The sequence below is a fragment of the Equus quagga genome, chromosome 8 (genome assembly GCF_021613505.1).
Source record: "Equus quagga isolate Etosha38 chromosome 8, UCLA_HA_Equagga_1.0, whole genome shotgun sequence".
Lineage (NCBI taxonomy): Eukaryota > Metazoa > Chordata > Mammalia > Perissodactyla > Equidae > Equus > Equus quagga.
Window position 1 is genome coordinate 70372011 of NC_060274.1, and position 20042 is coordinate 70392052.

General features: G+C 36.4%; 1 protein-coding gene across 1 annotated transcript in view; it reads left to right on the plus strand.

Moving 5' to 3' along the window:
* The window catches only part of SCIN (scinderin), a 69921-nt gene that overhangs the window by 13793 nt on the left and 36086 nt on the right, over positions 1-20042 (plus strand). Inside the window, exon 4 of the mRNA XM_046670709.1 lies at positions 8258-8407. Within this exon, the coding sequence (XP_046526665.1) occupies positions 8258-8407 (150 nt within the window). The remainder of the gene's footprint in view (positions 1-8257; positions 8408-20042) is intronic.

Genomic DNA, 20042 nt, shown 5'->3' on the forward strand with positions numbered 1-20042 from the left:
TGAGATTATAAAATTATGCATTTAATCACTTGGAAAGTTAAAATCATCAACATTTTAGAGGATGATTTCAATAAGTTGTCTTACGTGTAGTGTATTTTCAGAAAATAATATGGAACATGGCTAGATCTCAGCAATTTGCAATTTACTGAATCTTTGGAAAAATGCTTTGGACTATATTTTAATGTTGGTGAATTTATAAATCATTGTTTTCCCACTATATTTAAAGATAGGAGGTATTTGTAGAAATTAACTAGTAAAATCACATCTAAATATATTGCAACAAAGCATCAGTAACTACCGAATGTGAATGGTAATGAACAGAGCCCGTATTCTCAAAGTTGGGGATCGGGAGTTAACTCTGTTAGAAATACACATCAGAGCCGGCCACTAGTGGAGAATTAGGTTTCACAGGATTAGGAATTTCTTGCTGAGTTACTAATCGTGGTGTTCTGCCTGTTTCACTTGTTGGTCACTCACACAGCTTTGCCTACGCCCCTTACTGTTTATGCCCTGTCAGCTCTCTCTCATTGTTCAGTCTGCTGCTTTGGAAAAGCAGCCTACACTTCCTCATTTACTAGTTGGTTTTCGACCTTTGTTTCCTGACTTTCACGCCCACCAGTCTTTTGAAACTGTTCTTCCCACAGGCATAATGCCGTCTGCTAAATCCAGTGGACACTTTGATCATTGTCACTTGATCCCTGTGCTGCAGTTGACACTGGATTACTCCTCTCTGCTTCAGCCTCCCTTCTCCCCTGGCTCCCTGCTTCTCCTCCCTTTCAAACCACTCTCATTCTTCTTCACATGCTCTGTCTACCCCCTAAAGCTGGTTTTTTTTTTTCTTAAGGATTCCACTTCTGATCATTGTCTCTTCTTTATACATTCTTCCTCAACAAACTCATCCCTGCCCAAAGCTTCACCTACTACCTACTGGTAAATCTCAGTTTTAGAGTCCAGCTCAGACCTCTTGCCTGAGCCCTAGGTCAGTATTTCGGACTGCCTCCCAGCTATTTCACCTTGCGTGCTTCATGAGAACCTCAAACTCGACAAGTCTAAAAATGGAACTCATCAACTTCATCTTCTCATTCCAGAACAATTTCTCCTTTTCTTGCCCTTATCTTGTGAATGGAGCCACCGCTCAGTCAAGCCCTCAAACCCCAAATCCAGGAGTCATCCTGATGACTTCTCCGTAATGCTGCACCTTCACTCAGTCACTGTGTCTAGTCTCTTTTCCTCCTAAGTGTCTCTTGAATCCCTCCCACTTCTTCATTGCTGTGATGCTGCCTCAGTACCCTGTGCATGACACTGTCCCTCAAGTTGCCATGCTTTTCCTTTTGTGCACATTGTTTCCTTTGCCTAGAGTCCTCTCCTCTTCTGCATCACCTTTCTCCAGCAAGCATCTCATGTGGTCTCATCCTTAAATATTCAACTCAGATATTATCTTCTTTCTAATGTGTTCCCTGACCTCTCCCTCCCCTGTCCCATGTCACTTTCCTGTAGAGCTGGGCATGCCCTTATCTTCACTCTCCTGTTACCATGCAGAGTCTTGCCTCTCAGCACTTTCCACATTGCCTGTCCATTCACTTATGAACCTCACTCACTCAATTTGTTTCTAGCATAAGGCCCAGAGCTTACAGTCACTCAACAGATGTTTGAACAAATGTCTGTCTATCCAACATAACGCATACAGTCTCATGCATTCATGTGGATAAAGATGTAATTTTCTTTTTTCATTTATCACTCAACCTGCTTTTATTGTCAAACTTCTAATTCCACAAGAAGGTTAAAAATAAAATAATCTTGCCTTATTCAAGTGAATTTTATTTACCATTAAAGCTATTCAGACTTATCCCTCTCATCCCGTTTTCCATCCTTTGGTTTGGAATGCGTGTGTAGTATAACGGCCTGGGGATGGGGGTCAGGGTTGAGAACAGACGTGAGTCTGGTTTGCAGTCTACAGGCCTCACGCCTCTCTGACTTTCATTGAGGCGCAGACATTTCATTCATTTTTGAGGTTTGGGCCTTGGCATCTGTCCCAAGACATTTGCTGGAAAATATCCATGGGCTCACATTGGTCTTCTTCTGTGCCCACATCCACTGCAAGACTCTGTTTCTGTGAGCCACTACTGCACCCTGCTCAGGAGCTCTGCTTTGCTTTTCCCATGCCACATTGCAGTTGTGGGACACTGTAACCACATTGTACCAGTGCCCATTGGTCCAACTGGCTGGACACTGCCCACAGTTGTTCCTCCTCTAATGCTCAGGATCGTGGATGAGTATATGACAATTATGTTGGATGGAAGTGTACCGAGATCTTCTTAAAGATTCTTTATATCTGACCAAGTTTCCTAATTCCCTTGTAATCTCCTATTTTTCCCTTCTTGGACCAGACAAACTGGTCTTACACCATTTCACACTATTGCCTACTCTATGGTTTCTGTAATATCCTCTAACCCCTAAGGCCAAGATTCTGGTTCTAGATATGCAAAAACAACTTTCTGGACTGCATCCTCACTCTTCCTCTCAAAAGTCTTTAGAAAAATAAAGGTTTTTTAAAAGTAAAACTGAGTTGACTTTCAGACTTTTGTCTCTGCTATAACTTAAGATTCTTATTTTAAAACTGAAAACTGAGCAAAATCTTCTTTGTTATGAATAAATTTGTCCTTATCCTGAAGTGATCATTCCCACTGGATTTATAAGAAGAGAACCTGGAAGCAAGAATAAAAGATAATGTTAAAAATAAACCTAATCTTAAATTTGTAAAATTTACCCTGCAATAAAAGTAGGGATGAATGGCATTTATTGTGTGTTTAGTGTGCGCTGGGTGCATGGAGGATAAGGGTGAAAAACAGACAGCCTTTGACCTCTAGGTGCTGTCAAGTGGTGAGAGGCACCGACACATACACAAGTCTGAGTATGACAGGGTAGATTGTGAGAAGTGCTGGGGTAGAGGTGCACACACATTGTAACTAGAGAGTGGGTGAGGGTACTAGGAAAAACAGTTTTCAAGGTATTAGGATTTATACTTAATTCTTAATGATGGTTTCACATTAGAATCATTTGGAAGAGGTTTTAAAGATAGTAATGCCTGTGATTTGACCCCTAAAGATTCTGATTTTAAAGTTTTGGGATGGGACTTTGGTGTAAATACTTTTTAAGCCCCATCCCAATGTTATTATAATGTACATTGAATGTTGAGAACCACTTCAATATGAGAAGAGTCTAAAGGGGCTGGAAAATTCAGGGATCACATGCCTGAAGAACCAACAAGTCAGAGGATTGTTCTCCAGCCTTGCAGGCTTTAACCTTTGAAATATCCCTTGATTCTTCTCCTCCTCTCCATCACCACTGCTCTTTCCTGGTTCACATGCAATTTTTTCCTTTCTGGTCATCAAGCCTTCAAGTGTTGCTGCATTCATCTTCCATCCTTCAGGCAGAGATGTTTTTTAAAGCACATATGTATATGTCATTGAAGGGTATTGTGTTGGCTTGGCTTTGAACAACAAAATAGGATATAAATCAACATTTGCTTGTCCCAAAACTAAAAAAAGTCGTGTTTTAAAGTTTTAAGATAAAGATAGATTCCCAGAGGTATCTCACAAGTCATTATTATTTTTTAGCTATACTTGGAGAACCTCCAGCCTAGAGGGAGATGAGAATGAACTTCTATATTTGGTTAACTAGATCTAAGAGAAAATTAAACCCAGTGAAAATAAAGCAAGTAGAAGCAAGGGAGAGGAAAAGGTCTGGCCCCTACTTCTCCTTTTATAAAATTTTAGATGTGTTTAGAATAAATAACTGAGAAAAGGACAAAAGAGGAGCAAATCCATGCTGAATTCTTTGCACGTTATGCGTGAACATCACATGGGCTGTTGGGGTGCGCCTTTAATCCAGCTTCCCATCAAGGGCATCAGGAGCATTGTTTTATTGCTGCGCTTATTTCCTGTCCCCAAATGAGGTTTGGCTGCACTTTGATGTTTTACTTGTTAACCTGACCACATAGTTTAAAGGAAATTTTAGAAACCTCTGTTTGCTCCCAGTGTCGTTTCTATAAGTATCACTCACTTGCTTTTATTTCCTATTACTAGGGGACCAAACTAACTGCCAGTAACAGATTGTCTTTACTCCCTCATTTCTTCCTCTTCCAATTATCCAGAGTAATTTTGTTTTCCTTTAATAGTTTGCATATTAACGGTTAATTATAGTTTCATAAACTTCTGCTAGAGGGTGTTCATGGGTTATAGTTCATCAAAAAATTTCCACCAAAATTTAAGTGGACTTCATTCTGAATTGAATGGATACTTCCATACTTACATGGAGTTTTTATGCTCTTTTCCCAAAGAAATATAATATTTAGTGTTGAGTTGTTAAATTCCTTAGGATCTTAGAGGGTAAAATAGTTGCCTCTGAAACTGTGTTTGCTTTACAATTTTCGGCGTCTAGTACACTTAAATCAGATTTACGAAAGGGTTTTCATCTAAAGCCCACTAAAGTATTATAAATAAAACAATTTAAATTATAATGAAAACTTTTCATTGTAATAATACATATCAAGCTATCACATCCATTCAGACTTTTTTTAGCTCTATGCAGAGTTTCTTTTTTTCAGCCCACTCCTTCTGAAAAACAGGGTAAGTTGAATCACAGGAGAGTTTTTGAAGCATGGGGCCAAATGAGTACAAAGTTTCCTTGTGCACAGAGTGTTGAGGTTTTAACCAACTACTTCTGAAAAGAGTAAGTGTTGGGCAGTAAAGTTTATTTATAGTACTATACACATTTATTTCATCACAGTAGAGCTCTGTTAAAGTGAGATGTCCTAAACACATCGTCCACATGTGGTGGAATAGAAATTGCTCAAATTTAATGAATTGCTAAAATTCTGTTTAAAATTTTAAAGCATGTTTTGTTGTGCTCTGCCAGAATTGAATGAACTATATTTGCATAAAAAATTAATTAGCATTGAATGAAAAAGATTTTTTAATACAACTTTTTAAATAATTCTGGCTTTTAGCAATTTAAAATTAAAGTCCATATTTTATTGCATTTCTTGCCTGAATTAACCATTGAAAATTAAATTTAGTAAATAAGATAATGTGTCACTTTTGTAGAAATAGTAGCACAAAATAAGGTGAAAATGAAAAAAGAATAAGCAGAATACAAAGCATTCTTTTTCGAGCTGTATAAGAAATTTTGTGTAACGCTGTAGGGACTCAGTCATCTTCCAGTTAAAAGGAAAACTTTGCTCTTAAAAATTTTATTATTTTGATGAGTATTTCCTAGATATGGTTTTGCTATTTTAAAGGTAGGCTGTGGTCTGTAAGCAATGGTACAACTAAATTTATCTGTGAATTGCTACTGCACGTAAAATCTCCCAACCCAAAGTAATATCATAGAAAATATTTTGGGATCTATAGAATATTGTAAAATTCTATGTTAAATAACAATTATGTTCATTAAATTATCATTATTTACAATTCATTTTTAAACACATTTTATGAACCTTCCATAATGATTTACAGATGCTGCTAAAATTTAGTGTGATTTTATATAATCTGTTTGAAGTAGATGAGAGGTCATTTATACAACTCAGATAGGGAGAACATATACATCTGTTAGATGATTATAAAAATACAGAGCAAGTCAGTGGTGAAAGTTGCTAAGTCTGAGAAATCTAGACAGCTAACTTCTGAGATACTTCCTCTATTTCACTGTAATGTAAATATTAGAAGTTTGCTTTCTCAGATCCACTGAAAAAAGAATCATTTGCAAAATACCATGGAATACGGTAGGAAAGGAAGCTGAGCTAAGAGCCCAGGTGTACTCAGCAGAGCAGCCTGCTTGGCTCCTTTGGGTGATTAAATGTTACAGATTCCCTGTAATGAGTGCCAGGTGCAGCGTGCTCAGGGTGACTAGCCAGGGTTCTCAGCCCTAGTTGAATGCTAGAATCCTCTGGGGAGCATTCAATAAACACGCTGCCCAGAATACCCTTGAGAGTCCCTAAGGGGAGGGCTCAGGCATCTGTATTTTTTAAAATCGCCTTCCTACTCCATCACCTGACTTTAATGCTCAGTGATAGGCGTTGACTGATTAGTGGAACCATCTGTTTTCACTGTTTGTAAGTGCTAACCGGGGCACGGTATTTAAATTGCCTCCAAATGTGAGCCTCATATTCAGATACCCAGGTGTAGAAAAGAGGTAGAGAGGGACAATGGCAGTGTGTGATTCCCTTAGAAACAGAATAGAAACATCCCTTGACCATATTGAATTACTAAATCAGATTCTAGAGTGAAAGAGATTGCAAGGCATGATCCTTTTTATTTTACTTCTTATAAAGACTTGAATTTCTGAAATGTATGTTTTATTCTTAAAAAGGAATATGGAATAGGTCAATCAGGAACACGGTGGGGTGAGGGGTCAGAGAGACTGTCGCAAGCCTACGTGGTTCAAAGTTGTGCTCCTAGGACCTGGAAGAGAGTGTGCGCCATTTTAGGCAATCAGTAAACCATTTTTGAAACAACTCTGGACTGGAAATGTCTTCTAATCAGAGAAAAGAGCCGGTCTCTCTGAATGCTTGGGTGCTCTTTTATTTTGCGGTTATTAATTTATTTGCTCTTTTAAAAATTGCAAATAAAAGGTCACATAGGCAGTTAGTGGCCACTGAGGTCTGTCTCCTTTACCCCTAACCACTATGCTGACCATCTCTCCACAATTGACTCGGTGAAGTATGTGTGGAAACATTTTGAAAACCAAGTGTAATGCAAAGATATTATTAGTGTTCGTTGTCTACATGTCAGTCTTTCCTTGCTAGTTTTCTCTCATTTATCTCTCTATCCCCAACATCTGGCTCATAATAGGCACCTAATAAATGTGAATGACATTTTTAAAAAAAGGGAAAACACTGACTTAGATACAGTAAAAGTTGAAGGCTTTCTTTCTGTGTGTGCGTGCCCCTGCCAATGTGTTAAAACTGTCTACCTTTAACAATCTTTCTCTGCAAACGCAGAAACAGAGCTTCTGGTTCTGTTTCTCCTTAAATGGAACTGTATTATTCTGTGGGCTTCATTTTCTTCTTCATGATACACCTTGGGTAATTTTCTACATCAGTATTCAAACATTTTCCTCAGTTGTTAACTGCTGAAGAGTAGTCTGCAGTGTCCATGTAATGGCGTTTATATAACCAGCTCCCTATTGATGAACATTTGTTTTTGTTTTGTTTGTTTTTTTGTTTTTGTATCTCATGTTTGAATACTTCTATTGAATAGATTTCTAGAAATGGAATTTTCTGATTCTGAAAGCGTATGTAATTTTCTGATATGATGCCAAACTACTCTCAAAAAAAACCTATGTCAGTTTAACCACCCAAATAGTGTGCGATAATGCCCATTCCCATACCCCCACCAGGCCTGGGTACCATTAAACTTGTGTTTCTTTCTTTTGTTAAACTACATTTAATGGAGAAAATGATATTTCAGTGTTATTTACATTTGTATCTCTATACCTTCTGAACACTGTAGCCAAGTCTAAAATATAAAATGTTTTAATCTAAATGGCAGCTAATGTAGTCTGCCTAATTTACAAAATATCAAACTGTTGTTCTGTTTCTATTTTTCTAAATTTCTGTTAAAGTATAACTTTGATATTTAAGTATCTATTTTTCAATGTATCATAATTTACGTAACTGTTATTCTGTTGTTGAACATTTAATGTCTGTCAGTGCCTCACCAATATAATCAGAGCAATGAAAACACTTGTACATATTCTTTCTTCCCTTTATGAATAATTTATTAAAATAAATTCTGGATAGTGATATTACTGGGTCAGAGGTTTTAACTCTTTTTATGCCTCTTCATAAGAATTGTTGAATTGCTTTACAGAAGTGTTGTATCAATTTTTATGATCATCAAGAGCAGAACAGATTCTTAACCACCTTTCTGAAATATGGTAAATTTATTATTTTAAATTTAAGTAATCTATACAAGTTTACTTTCATAAATTCTGCTTAGTGGATTATATACACAAAGAGTGGTGAGATATGTATTTATATAGTTTAAAAAAATGCTTACTTTATAATGCTAACTGAAAGCAACAGGATACAGAATGAGGTATAAATAAAATATGTAAAATCATATATACCTCAATAACAAATAACTTTATTTTTATACCTTTTTGTTTTTTCCTAATTAATCACAATGGGTATTACAACAGTGCTGAATGTCTTCCACATATTTCTGAGGTCAAAAGATCTGTCCCTCTCTTTTAGGAAATTTACCAATGGTGTGGTTCCTCGTGCAATAAATATGAGCGTCTGAAGGCAAGCCAGGTTGCCATTGGCATTCGGGACAATGAAAGGAAAGGAAGATCTCAACTAATTGTGGTGGAAGAAGGAAGTGAACCATCAGAGCTTTTACAGGTATTGTGACTTACATTGTTTTTTAAAGGGTCACCACTCTAAGTCGTGTGTGTGTGTATGTGTGTGTGTGTGCGTGTGTGTGTGTTAGTTTTAACAAATTCTCTAATTCTTAGGCTAAGATTAATAAGAGGAAATATCAGAGTTATGTGACTCATGGTACTAGGAAGATAGAATGTCAAGATTGTTTTCTCTCACCATTCATGTGACTTTCCAGGAAACCTTGACCATATCTTCTGTGGTATTCAGGAACAAAGAGATGCACAACACTTTTGATATTGACTATAGGAATATATTTTGGAAGAAAAATAATAAGTTATTCATCTGGGCTTCTCAACATTTTTTTTTAAATGCAGTGATTTTCTTCGATTTTAAAATTAGCGATTATTTTATTTAAAGAATGAAATAAAATCTTATACCAAGAGATTAAATATACCAATATTTTAAATAATCATTTTTAAACTAAGAATTATAGGCAAGACACTTATAATTTTAGTATAGTTGTTAAATTAATCTGAAAATTGTCTCCATGGCTCTTTCTACCTACATCATTTACTTAACCATTACCAGCTTTGGACATTTAATTGTGACCAATTTTTCCCCCTTAAGAAAAGTGCAATGTGTACCTGAGTGTATATGTTGTATATATTTCTTTAAGTAAGATTGTCAGTGAAAGAGTATAATCATATTCAGATGTCTATACCTGTTTGTAAATTGATTTTTATTTATTCATTCAATCAACATTTATTAAAGTCCTCCAGTGTACCAGGCACTAAATATTTACACTAATTGCTGCTCCCTTGCACAAGTACTGTGTTCCCTCAGGACTTTACAGAGCCCAATCATGATTGACTGTTGTAATAGCTTTTGGAATCTTACTGCATTTAATAGTAGCAGCTGGTATCTCTTTGGATTTTTGTTTCTGTAATTTCTTGGGATATTATACATTTTTCCGTAAAGATTTTAGCCATTTGCATTCAAATTTTTCTAAACACTACCTTGTCTTTAGAGAACACATTTTTTAATAATTTTGATTTAGAGCAATGTAATGCATTAGAGTTACCTGATCAGTCATAGCCTACATAATCCAGTGATCAAAAATTATATGAGATAATTTTACTGATTATATTATCTTTAAATTTCATTACTTAATAAGCACGAAACATAGACTTTCACATTAATGATGTTTTGGAAACAATTTTAATTCAGTGGGAAGATGCTCATGGTATAATGCTTAGAGAGAAGGCAGGGTATAAAATTTTATATACAATATTATCTTAATATGTAAGATTATATGTAAATAACTATATATTCATATGTACATATATTTCTGGAAAGAAATATGCTGAAATATTACCAATATTACCAATATTGTCTTGACTGTTGGCGTAGGCTGCTTGTTATTTTCTTCTTCATTCGTCCTTGTATTTTCAAAATTTAATATAATGGATGTGTACTCCTATTATAATCAGAAAAAAAGGCCATCTAAAAAAACAAAGTTAGCGATGGTTTGACTGGGTTTTTAGTAGTCAGAATAATATTGCTAATAAATTAGACCTTATAAACTATTCAAAACAAATTCTTGATCTTTTACTATTCTTTCAAGGCCTCTGTTCTAGAGATTTGCTCACCAGTTAAGTCTTCTTACTGCCATGTTTGGAAGCAAAAATCTGTAAATAAGATGTATTGCTAATTGATTGTAACCGCTTGTTTCAATAGCTATGCTTTGATAGAAGTGGGCCCAGGAACAGGACTTGCCCTTGTCGAGAGGTGGAGGGGCGGTGCATTAACTATCAGACTGAGCTTTTCTCTGGTTGTCTTGGGGCCTGAGCAAGTCCCTAACCTCAACTTCTAGTTGTCTCTAGTTCCTCTTTTCTAAAGTGAGAGGTTAGACAAAGTGGCTTTTATGGTCCCTTTAAGTTCCAATGATCTGTAATTCTGTCTTATCTCTTAGGCAATATCTGTGTTTAATTCCAACCATTTGTAGTCTTTGGTGTCCATTATTGGATTTCATTTGAAGTTTGGAGAAAGAAAAGTATAAATAGTCAATGAATACACTGTTAAAGTAAAATAAGAAAATGCAAACCTGAAGAAAAATGTGTGTGACAATATAACTGATTATAAGATATTAGTGATAGGGATAAGGGACATACTGCTTCACATAAAATGCCATGTCTGTGTTTTAGGAGTTTTCATTGTTTGGTTTTTCAAAGTTCTAGAAAAGCCCCACTGTGTTGCCGTTCAACACATTCACCATGTGCTGCACTTCATTGACAGCTCACACACACAGGGAACTGAACTGCGTTTTCAGCGAGAGCCTTCACTTTTTTTCTTAAAAAGCTTTCAGTGGGCTTTTTGTTTTCACACATGTTGTTTTGTGTACTTCATTGCAAGGGTCAGTAGCAGTTTGATGAGTTAATTGTGCACCTGTGATAAACTGTTTGGACCACTAGGTTTTCTTAATGTTGTACCTAAAACAATAGAATTCAAAGAGGTCATGAACTTGGTTGGGAAAAGAATTGCAACTTTCTTTTCACTAACCTCTTAATGAACATTTTCTCCACTTGTGAATGTAGTCAACAAACCACAGTAGCGTGAGCAGTAGCTGTGACTTCTCAGACCACATTAGAGTTATTTTAGATAACCTCAAAGTATCATATCTATTCATCACTGCTTGGTAATCATGATGGTGATTAGACCTGCTGTTCGACAATTTAATTCATGAGTTAATGAAGAAGCTCACATATTACTTTATCACGTTTACTTTTTAAATATATTTTGATATTTTGATAATTGTAGTCCAATATAATTGGTTTCCATTGTAATACTTTGTAGTTTATTTTAGACATTTAAAAAATATTTTTCTTAGAAAAGGTTCATAATCTTCCAAAGTGGTCTGGAGTGGTCTGCAGCATGCACACACAGAAGGTTACCTCATTTAAGATAGTGAAATGCCATTTCTTTTGCTGAGACTCTGATGCAACTGTTGACTTCGCTAGAGACGGATTTTAAAAATCTTTCAAAATGTCTTTTAAACTTGACCTTTTAAGTGTCTCATTTTTAATGAGAATCTGTAAAAATTATTTATCTTAAATAACTTTGGAAGTCCTGCGGCCGGGCCGGTGGCGCAGAGGTTAAATTCTCACGTTCCGCTTCTCTGCGGCCTGGGGTTCACCAGTTCGGATCCCGGGTGTGGACATGGCACCGCTTGGCAAAAGCCATGCTGTGGTAAGTGTCCCACGTATAAAGTAGAGGAAGATTGACATGGATGTTAGCTCAGCGCCAGTCTTCCTCAGTAAAAAGAGGAGGATTGGCAGTAGTTAGCTCAGGGCTAATCTTCCTCAAAAAAAAAAAAAAAAAGGAAGTCTATATATGAAGGTTAGTAATGGCTTTAAATCAAGGACTTTTCAATCAATTAAATGATCCTGTTAGGATTTCTTCATATTCGATACTGAATATTTGGAACATGTCTTTCTAACACATTAAAGTACTCAACACAAAAAATATTAAAAAATAATTTTTCTGAGAACTTTTTGAAAAGTTGATCTTTATTTTGAAGTTTTTCAGCTGTCCACACCATTTTTTTCACACAATTTTAACATGGCTGATCTCTAGTTTGATCATAAATTTGTCCTTCAAACCAAAACACTTAGGAGAGTAATAGGGGATACCAACCAGACAGGACTCGGAGAGGCCATGTATTAACAAGACTGTCTGGAGAAACAGGATGTGTGGTCAGCCTCTTATCTGTATCTTTAGCACTCTCAAAAGCGCATATGTTTAAATACGAAAATAATCCTGTAAGTGAAACTAATTAAAGCTGCATTTTACTTTGTGCTTTCTTTCTCATCACTGTAAACATATTTACCATGAAAAGCTGTGTATAAATTATGTAAAGCTTTTTTCTTGGTCTTTCTTCTTTTCATATTTAAAATAAATTATCAATGAATGTGAAGGAGAATTAAATAGCTCACTAGTAGTAAGGTCCCAAATTTTCTTGGTTGGCCGTATTCATTCTCTAAATGTTAGGAGGGAGACTAAAATATTCCCTGAGGAAAAATTGCTAAGGTCAATAATTTATCAATCTGTATTATAGACTTTCATTATAAAAAGATAGCATCTGGTAGATATCAAAAAGAGAATGAAGAAGACCTTGTTTGAAATGACAACAAAAAACAACTAATTTGTCTTACCTGGAAAGACTTTTTTCCAATGTAATTTAATGAACTTGTTAAGTCTGTAATCATTATAGATGCTGGCGGCAGAATACTGGCAGTAAAAATACTGCAGGAAGATTGTAAGCACATGTTATGTTGCTGAACTACTAGATTTCTTGTTTTTATGAAAACACTAAGGCTCCCTAGACCATCATGTGCAATCATTGTTTCAGATTGTGGACCAAAAAAAAAGGAAAATTGGAAGAAAAATTAGACTATCATATTATGTCTCAGTTAATGTATTTATTGAGCAGTAGGCTGCTTCCCAGTAAAGTCCAAAAACTCTACTTATTTTATTGTGTGATTGAGGAGAAAAGCACACGCTAGCTCTAAAACAGAGTCAGAGAGTGGGAACAGATGGTGAGGGTCCTCAAACGCCAGAAGGCATGATCAGAATGATACCACCATTAGTTGGAAGCCTTCTCATGATAAAATTTATGTATTTTAGACCGTACGATAATAGCACATAGACTAGAGTAACCTCTGAAGGATCTCCCAATATAGGAACTGTGTTCATCTTGTTACTATACGTCATAATTGACAACTTGAAAATAAAATAATTTATTCAGTTATTCTCTTTACAAGTTGATCAGATATTCAGCTGGATATCTTATAAGTAAAATCTAGAGTTGAATAGTGCAGATAGTTCTTTCTTTTTTTTTCATTTAGGTAAAATTGGTATATAACATTATATAAGGTTCAGGTGTACAACATTATAATTTGACATTTGTGTACACTACTAAGTGATCTACCACCAAAAATCAAGTTAACATCTGTCACCATACAGTTGACCCCTTTCACCCATTTTGGCCACCCTCCAACCCCCTTTGCCTCTGGTGGTCACTAATCTGTTCTCTGTATCTATGGGTTTGTTTTTGTTTTGTTTTGTTTTGCTTGTTCATTTGTTTTGTTTTGTTTTAGATTCCACTTATGAGTGAAAACATATCTCCATCTGACTTATTTCACTTAGCGTAATACTCCAAAGTCCATCCATGTTATTACAAATGGCAAGATTTCATTCTTTTTTATGGCTGACTAGTATTCAATTGTACATATATACCACATCTTCTTTATCCATTCATCCATCGACAGACACTTAGGTTGTTTCCATATCTTGGCTATTGTAAATAATGCTGCTGCGAATGTAGAGGTGCGTATATCTGCTGATGCCTTGGGGTGGGTAGGACTCTTAGCAGGGCACTCCCACCCTCTCTAGCAGGTTAGAGGGAGCGTTCCAAAATGGCGCTCAACAATGCCAGCCTTAGCAAGTTAGAATGAGATTGCGAAAATGGCGCCTGCCAGTATTTCCAACCTGGAAAGAGTCCCAGTAATTTCCTGCCTCTGGCAGATGCTTTAAGATTAGTGAGTGGGTCTCCTTCACATATGGTCTAGGTGCTTTTCAATCTGGTGTTTTTGTGCTGAGTTCCAGGGCCAGTGAATCTGCATGTGAATCCTTTCATAGAGGGTTCTCCATTCCTTACCGTTTTATGATTTTCCTGGTCATAATCCCCATTGGTTTTCAAAGCTAGGCATTTTGGGGGCTGGTCTCTTGCAGTATATAAGGGCTGGGGTGTCTGATGTGGAGCACAAACCCCTTGCTCTTCAGGGAAAAATTGTGTATTTTGGGGATCCTTCCCATTTTTGGATCGGTTCACCTGGGGTGGGTTTTTTTGTTGTTGTTTTGTCTTTTTGTTTTTGGCAAGAACGTGTGTCTGCCTTTCCTAACTGTTTCGTTGCTGCCCTTTTATTCTTTGATGTGGAAGTTCTGCCTATCCAGTTTTCAGAACTTTTTCAGAGGAAATTATTCCATATATAGTTGTAGATTTGTTGTGTCTGTGGGAGGAGGTGAGTTCAGGATCCAGCAGATATGTCTTAAATTATCCTTTAGGAATGTCTGTTTAGTCAAAGAATAAAATTTTAATCATATTTTCCTAAACTATTTTGCCAAAGAAAATTATATCTTATCAATGCTACTCCAATTTCCTCGAGGGCAGGCACTGCCTTTATATCTGTGTAGCCCTCACAGTGCTAACTCCTTGCTCATTCATGTTTGGAGAATTAATACAATTAACTGTGAACTATGTGGTACCAGAAAACCATAGCATTTGTTTTCCTGTTTTCTAGAGGATAGTATTGCCTAAAAAGCTTCCCTGCATTTTAAATGATATTGTTGGTGAAGACATGATTAAGTTTTAAAACCAGCTGCATTTGTAAAGGAGCAGTTTAGTGTTAAGATAAGGATAATTCATGTATGCTGCTCCTCTCCTTTCTACAGATGAATAGTTAGAACTAAGATTTTGGAAAGAAATAACGGAGTCCGGAGCTTATTTATATTTGTTGCAGTATCTTCCCATGTGTTAGATAGACTGCATATTCTCCAGGTGAAAGTACCTAACACAGTAGGAAATCAATAGCTGGTGTCTAAGTTTTCATTCAGTGAATAAAAATGCGTGTTCCCAGGAGCTGTAGTGGGATACCTCCATCTGTAGGATCCTCCTTCCTGCGTCAGGTCACCTCTCCATTTAGTGTCCTGCAACCACAAAGGCCCACTCCTTCTCTCGCTCTCTAGTGTAACACTGCTGTCCACTGGCCCTGACCACTTTGCTTGGCTGGTGCCCACAGTCCCAGTGCTGGTGCTTCTCAGAACTGAGTTAAAAGTGAATATGCTCCCTGAACTCCATGGCACTACATAGATGTAGAGCTTTGTTTTTTAAATCACCAAATATATTTGTCTTATTCTTCCCCAAAACTTAACATCAAAAGGCTATGCAAATGGCTAATGCTTCCCAAGTTTTTATATAATTTAAATTTACAGAAAGTAACATCAGGAGTGATTTTGAACATTTAATAATCTAATCATTGGGATATTCCTACGTTTAAGCATGTAAAGCAAAAGATGAAGAAATAGATCAAAGTGGAATTTAGAAATTTAGAATTGTGTCAACATTCCTTTACGTTTCTCTGTGGGAAAGCTTGCTTCATAGTGTAATCTTGGGTTTACTGGATTTACGTGGGATCACATTTTAATTTTTTAACTGAAATATCACTGTATGTTTAAATCAAGCATGATCGTTTTGAAAATGATGCTATAGAGAGTGAGAGGAACTTTTTTATTTCTGGGTTGATCTTTGATTCGATAAGTCTATTTCTGTTTATCTTTGTAGAATAATATAAAATGAACCAAAGAAGCACCATTATAGAAAGGGGGAGCTGTTTTGGAAATCCCCATCATGATCATTTTGGAACAATGATTATATAGTATTTTTTTAAAGAGTCTAAAGATTTGCAGGAAAATAATCTAAATAAGAATAAAAATCATATTGCTTTTTAGCATCAGGGAACAAACATGGGTGTTTTGAGCTCCTTAAACATAAGACCTGAGGTGGTTTTGTGGGTGTATAATGTGCACACACACACACACCCACATCACTCATTGAACTATTTTATGTTGCCCTCATATTTACTCATTGATAATCATAACTCTGTACTTTGTAAGGGTGGAAATTTGAGTTGCCTGAGATATTAATTTGGTCAATAGATACTAACACTGAGACAACAAACATGTTTTCTCAGAGAGGCACACTTCTCTTTCTGTGCTGTCCAAGTAGCTTTAACTTCCTTGTTTATCCTTCCTTTATTTTCTGGGATCTTTTTCTAAGTCCTTGGGAAATTGGACAAGGACAAACACTTTGGAATTTTCCGTTCATATAGCATGGTGTCTGGCACGTCGGAGAGGTTCCTCTGTGTTTGTTGTCTGACTGAAATAACGTTATGAGAGTCATATGGAAAAAGGAGGTCCATTTATGAGTTTACCGTTCAAAGATTTTTAAGTTAAAGGGATCAAAATATTTACCACTGTTTCTCGATTAGTCTTGAGGCTACATTACATATAGAGTAGAGAGGAGGTATGAGGTACAGTACCAGTAGATAGGAATCTTTCCTTTTCTTCCCTCTGTTGCATTGTAATTAAATCATTCCCTCCATTTTGCTTTATGGCAATGATACTTAGTACACACCCCAAATCCCAAGGATTATAGTGACAAGCAGTGCATGCTGTAGGTTATGATGCTTTCAAGAGCACTGTAGTTGCTATAGCTGTTTATATCTACTATTTATTGATAGCTAACTATGTGTCAGACACTGTTTGAGGACCATTCATTTGTTGTCATTTATTTTAATGAATCTTTTATTTGGATTTCTAGTATTTAATTCAGATAGCCATTTTGTTCCTCACCAGTTCATCCAGTGGGAGAAGTTGAAATATTCTGAACAAACATAAGAAATATAGTAGCAGTATTGTTAACCATATGCTGCAATAAAATAATAATAAATATTTCAAATAATCTTCCACCTTGTCGCACCAAAGTTCAACATGAAGATTTGTGACCTTACTGATAATGGGTCACTTTTATATAATCAGTCCAAATTAATGCCACTTGGCAATCATTTCTGAATGAGGTAATGTTCCCTTCAGTTTGCAGCCGAAGTGAGGAACTAGTGATAGGAGCTGTAAATAGGATAATGCAATTTTAAGACAGATGCACTGCATAGAAGGATCGATCTTTGCCCCGACAAAGTCAACATCTGAATTAACATAAATATTAAACTAGAATCACAAGTTTCTATTCTATTTATATTACTCCTAATGTTTGTTATAATATTAGTGATAATATATAATAAAAAACTAACAGTAAGACTATATTTTCTTTCAGTAATTTTAGGTTAATTTCTTCTTATCCCTTATGCTAAGAATTAGCAAACTCAGATATCAAATGACTAGATCTCTGAGATTCAGTGATTCATAACTCCCTTGACATTCATTTTATAAATTAAATAGTTTTTTAAATATATAATAATAATTAGCAGTAATATTAATTTCATATCAGTTTCCTCTGACACATTCTGTCCCAATAATTAGCCAAGCCCAGATATTAAAAGGTCAACTCCAAGATTTAGCAAGTCACAGTTCCTTAGTATTTAGTTAGTAATTAATATTTGTTTACTATCATAAGAAAATATGTTCACATGTTGGAAAGAACTCCCTAAAATATAGGCCATCTGGATAATGCTTCTAAGTCTTGTTTTTTCAGAGCCAAGAATCACACTGTGGTGGAATTGGGTTATACTGACAGTACTTGTGCAAATGAAAAACCAATGTTACTGCAAAAAACTGCAGTGTTATTGCAATGCTATTGCTCATTTATTGCTATTAGAATTACTATTATGTTTGCAAGGGTATCCGTGCATTACAGTTTTACAGTTACATTGTTTTTAGATATATCTATATATGTATTTTTATAAAAAAGTATTTTAAAATGACTATAAGGAAAGCATAGCTTGTTCATGTAAATACAGTATACTCTTAGTGGAAACCAATAGAAAATCCTCAGTTCTGGCTATTCCATAACATTCTACTAATCAGGAAAAAGTACTAACATACTGTAAAAAATACGTATTAGTATCTGTTTGCAAAACAAAAGAAAGCCATACAAATATATTAGGAAATGAAGTCCTATACCATGCATAAATGAGAAATTAAATATCAATGCTCTGTTTCAATGAATTCTTGCAACTAAAAAAGCAAACCCAAACTGAAGATAGATTTTAATGAAGTCTGATAGAGTGCATGTAGGCAAGGCAAATATGTTGATTGAACACTGTTCTGAGCGAATAGCAAATGCACTATAATCGAATATCAGTTGCTGTGATCTTCACAGTCCTGGAACTCCAATGCTAGGTGATAGCGTAATTTCATCTCGTTATGCCCTACAAGCGTGAGGGCAGTTGGCTCACTGGTAGGCTGAATTTTCTGTTCACTTCTTACTCTTTCTAGTTGCATTTTTCTTTATATGATACAAGTGCTTCTTACCATTAGCACAGAAATTCCATCATCTAAGAAACAAATTTGTCATGGATTTCATTTGCTGCAGAGGAGGTAAAAACAAGCCCTACCATGACCAACATCCAGTGCTTACCGTGTGACTGGCATTCTTCTAGGAGCTTTACGAGGATGAGCGAGTTTAATTCTTCCAACAGCCCTATGAAGCAGACACATTTATTATCCCTTGTCTTCATTTGTGTTCCTCTAAAAGCCAACTTTGAGACAAGGACTTGGGAGCAGATCGTTATTTGGAAGATGATCCTGGAAGCATTGAGTAGGGGTAAAATGAGGCAATAGTTTGTCAGTAAGTTATTTACTGCTGCATCAACTTGGACTTAGTCCCAGAGGGACCCTCTGAGAAACAGTATGCAACACACTTCAGAATCAACCCACTGAAGGCTGAGGTGGCTGCAGGATTTAGCCAGTAATTCCCGTCACTCATTGGTTGAGGGTTGGTCCTTTGGTGTGAACTCCCTCGCACCTCCAGCCTGCCTTGTGTTTGGATACAGTACAGCTCAGTGGACCAGATAATGCCATCAGGCAGAGAGCAGAAGGCTTTGACCTTTAAGACATTATTTGCAGATGACCTCTGAGATAGACCAAGGTGAGATGGGCAGAGCACCCATAGCGTCTCTACACCCTCACTTTACAGATGGGGAAAGTGAGTCATAGAGAGGCTGTGAACTTGCCCACTTGGGAATGGGAAAGAGAGATCTGTGATTCACACCCACGCAGTCTTCATTCCAGAGCTTGCAATCTTAAACATACAGAGACATGGGAAGCCCATCTGCTGTGAAGTTATTTTATAACTTCCAAAATTTTGCCACACATTTTTGACAATCATGCCTATTTTATGTGCTCCATATTGTAAGTCATAGCTTTAGTAGCACACTGTTTGTGCTCAGCAGACTGGCTTGACCCTTTGTTTTGTGTCTCTTACTGTCAGTATTCAACCTTTCTGGTAATCTCGAAAGTTGATGAGAATAAGTGATACGTTACTGAGGGAAAAAGCCCAGAAGCATGATGGTGGAGAGCCAGCCTTGAGAGGGGGAGGGTGTTCCTCTGTGGACCTGATACTCTCTAAACTCTGAGAATCCTTACAGGCCATTTTCACATATTTGGGGTTAAAAATAAATGAAATATGTCCACCACTTCTACCTGCCCATGAGTGTAATAACTGGTAGATCGTGTTAAACTTTCTTACCAAATTTGGAAGCCTCAGAATCCTTCTCTGCAGACTGCTCCAGCAGCCAGTGCCTACACTGGGATTTAGCAAGGACAAGTGAAACCTCTTTATCCTCCCCACACTGAAAGCTCACTGAGGGCAGGGACCACAGCTAACTTAGTCATCCTTACAGCCCCACTCTTTGCCATGGTGCTGCTATACCATAGACACTCTATTTATAAATCTTACAAAACTGATACATCCTGCCTCCAAAATAAGGTCATATGTACAAGACTAAATGGGGAGATACGATTGAAATCCATAGGAAGATCAGAGAATTAGTTTGATGACAAAGGACTAATGGCATCATACATA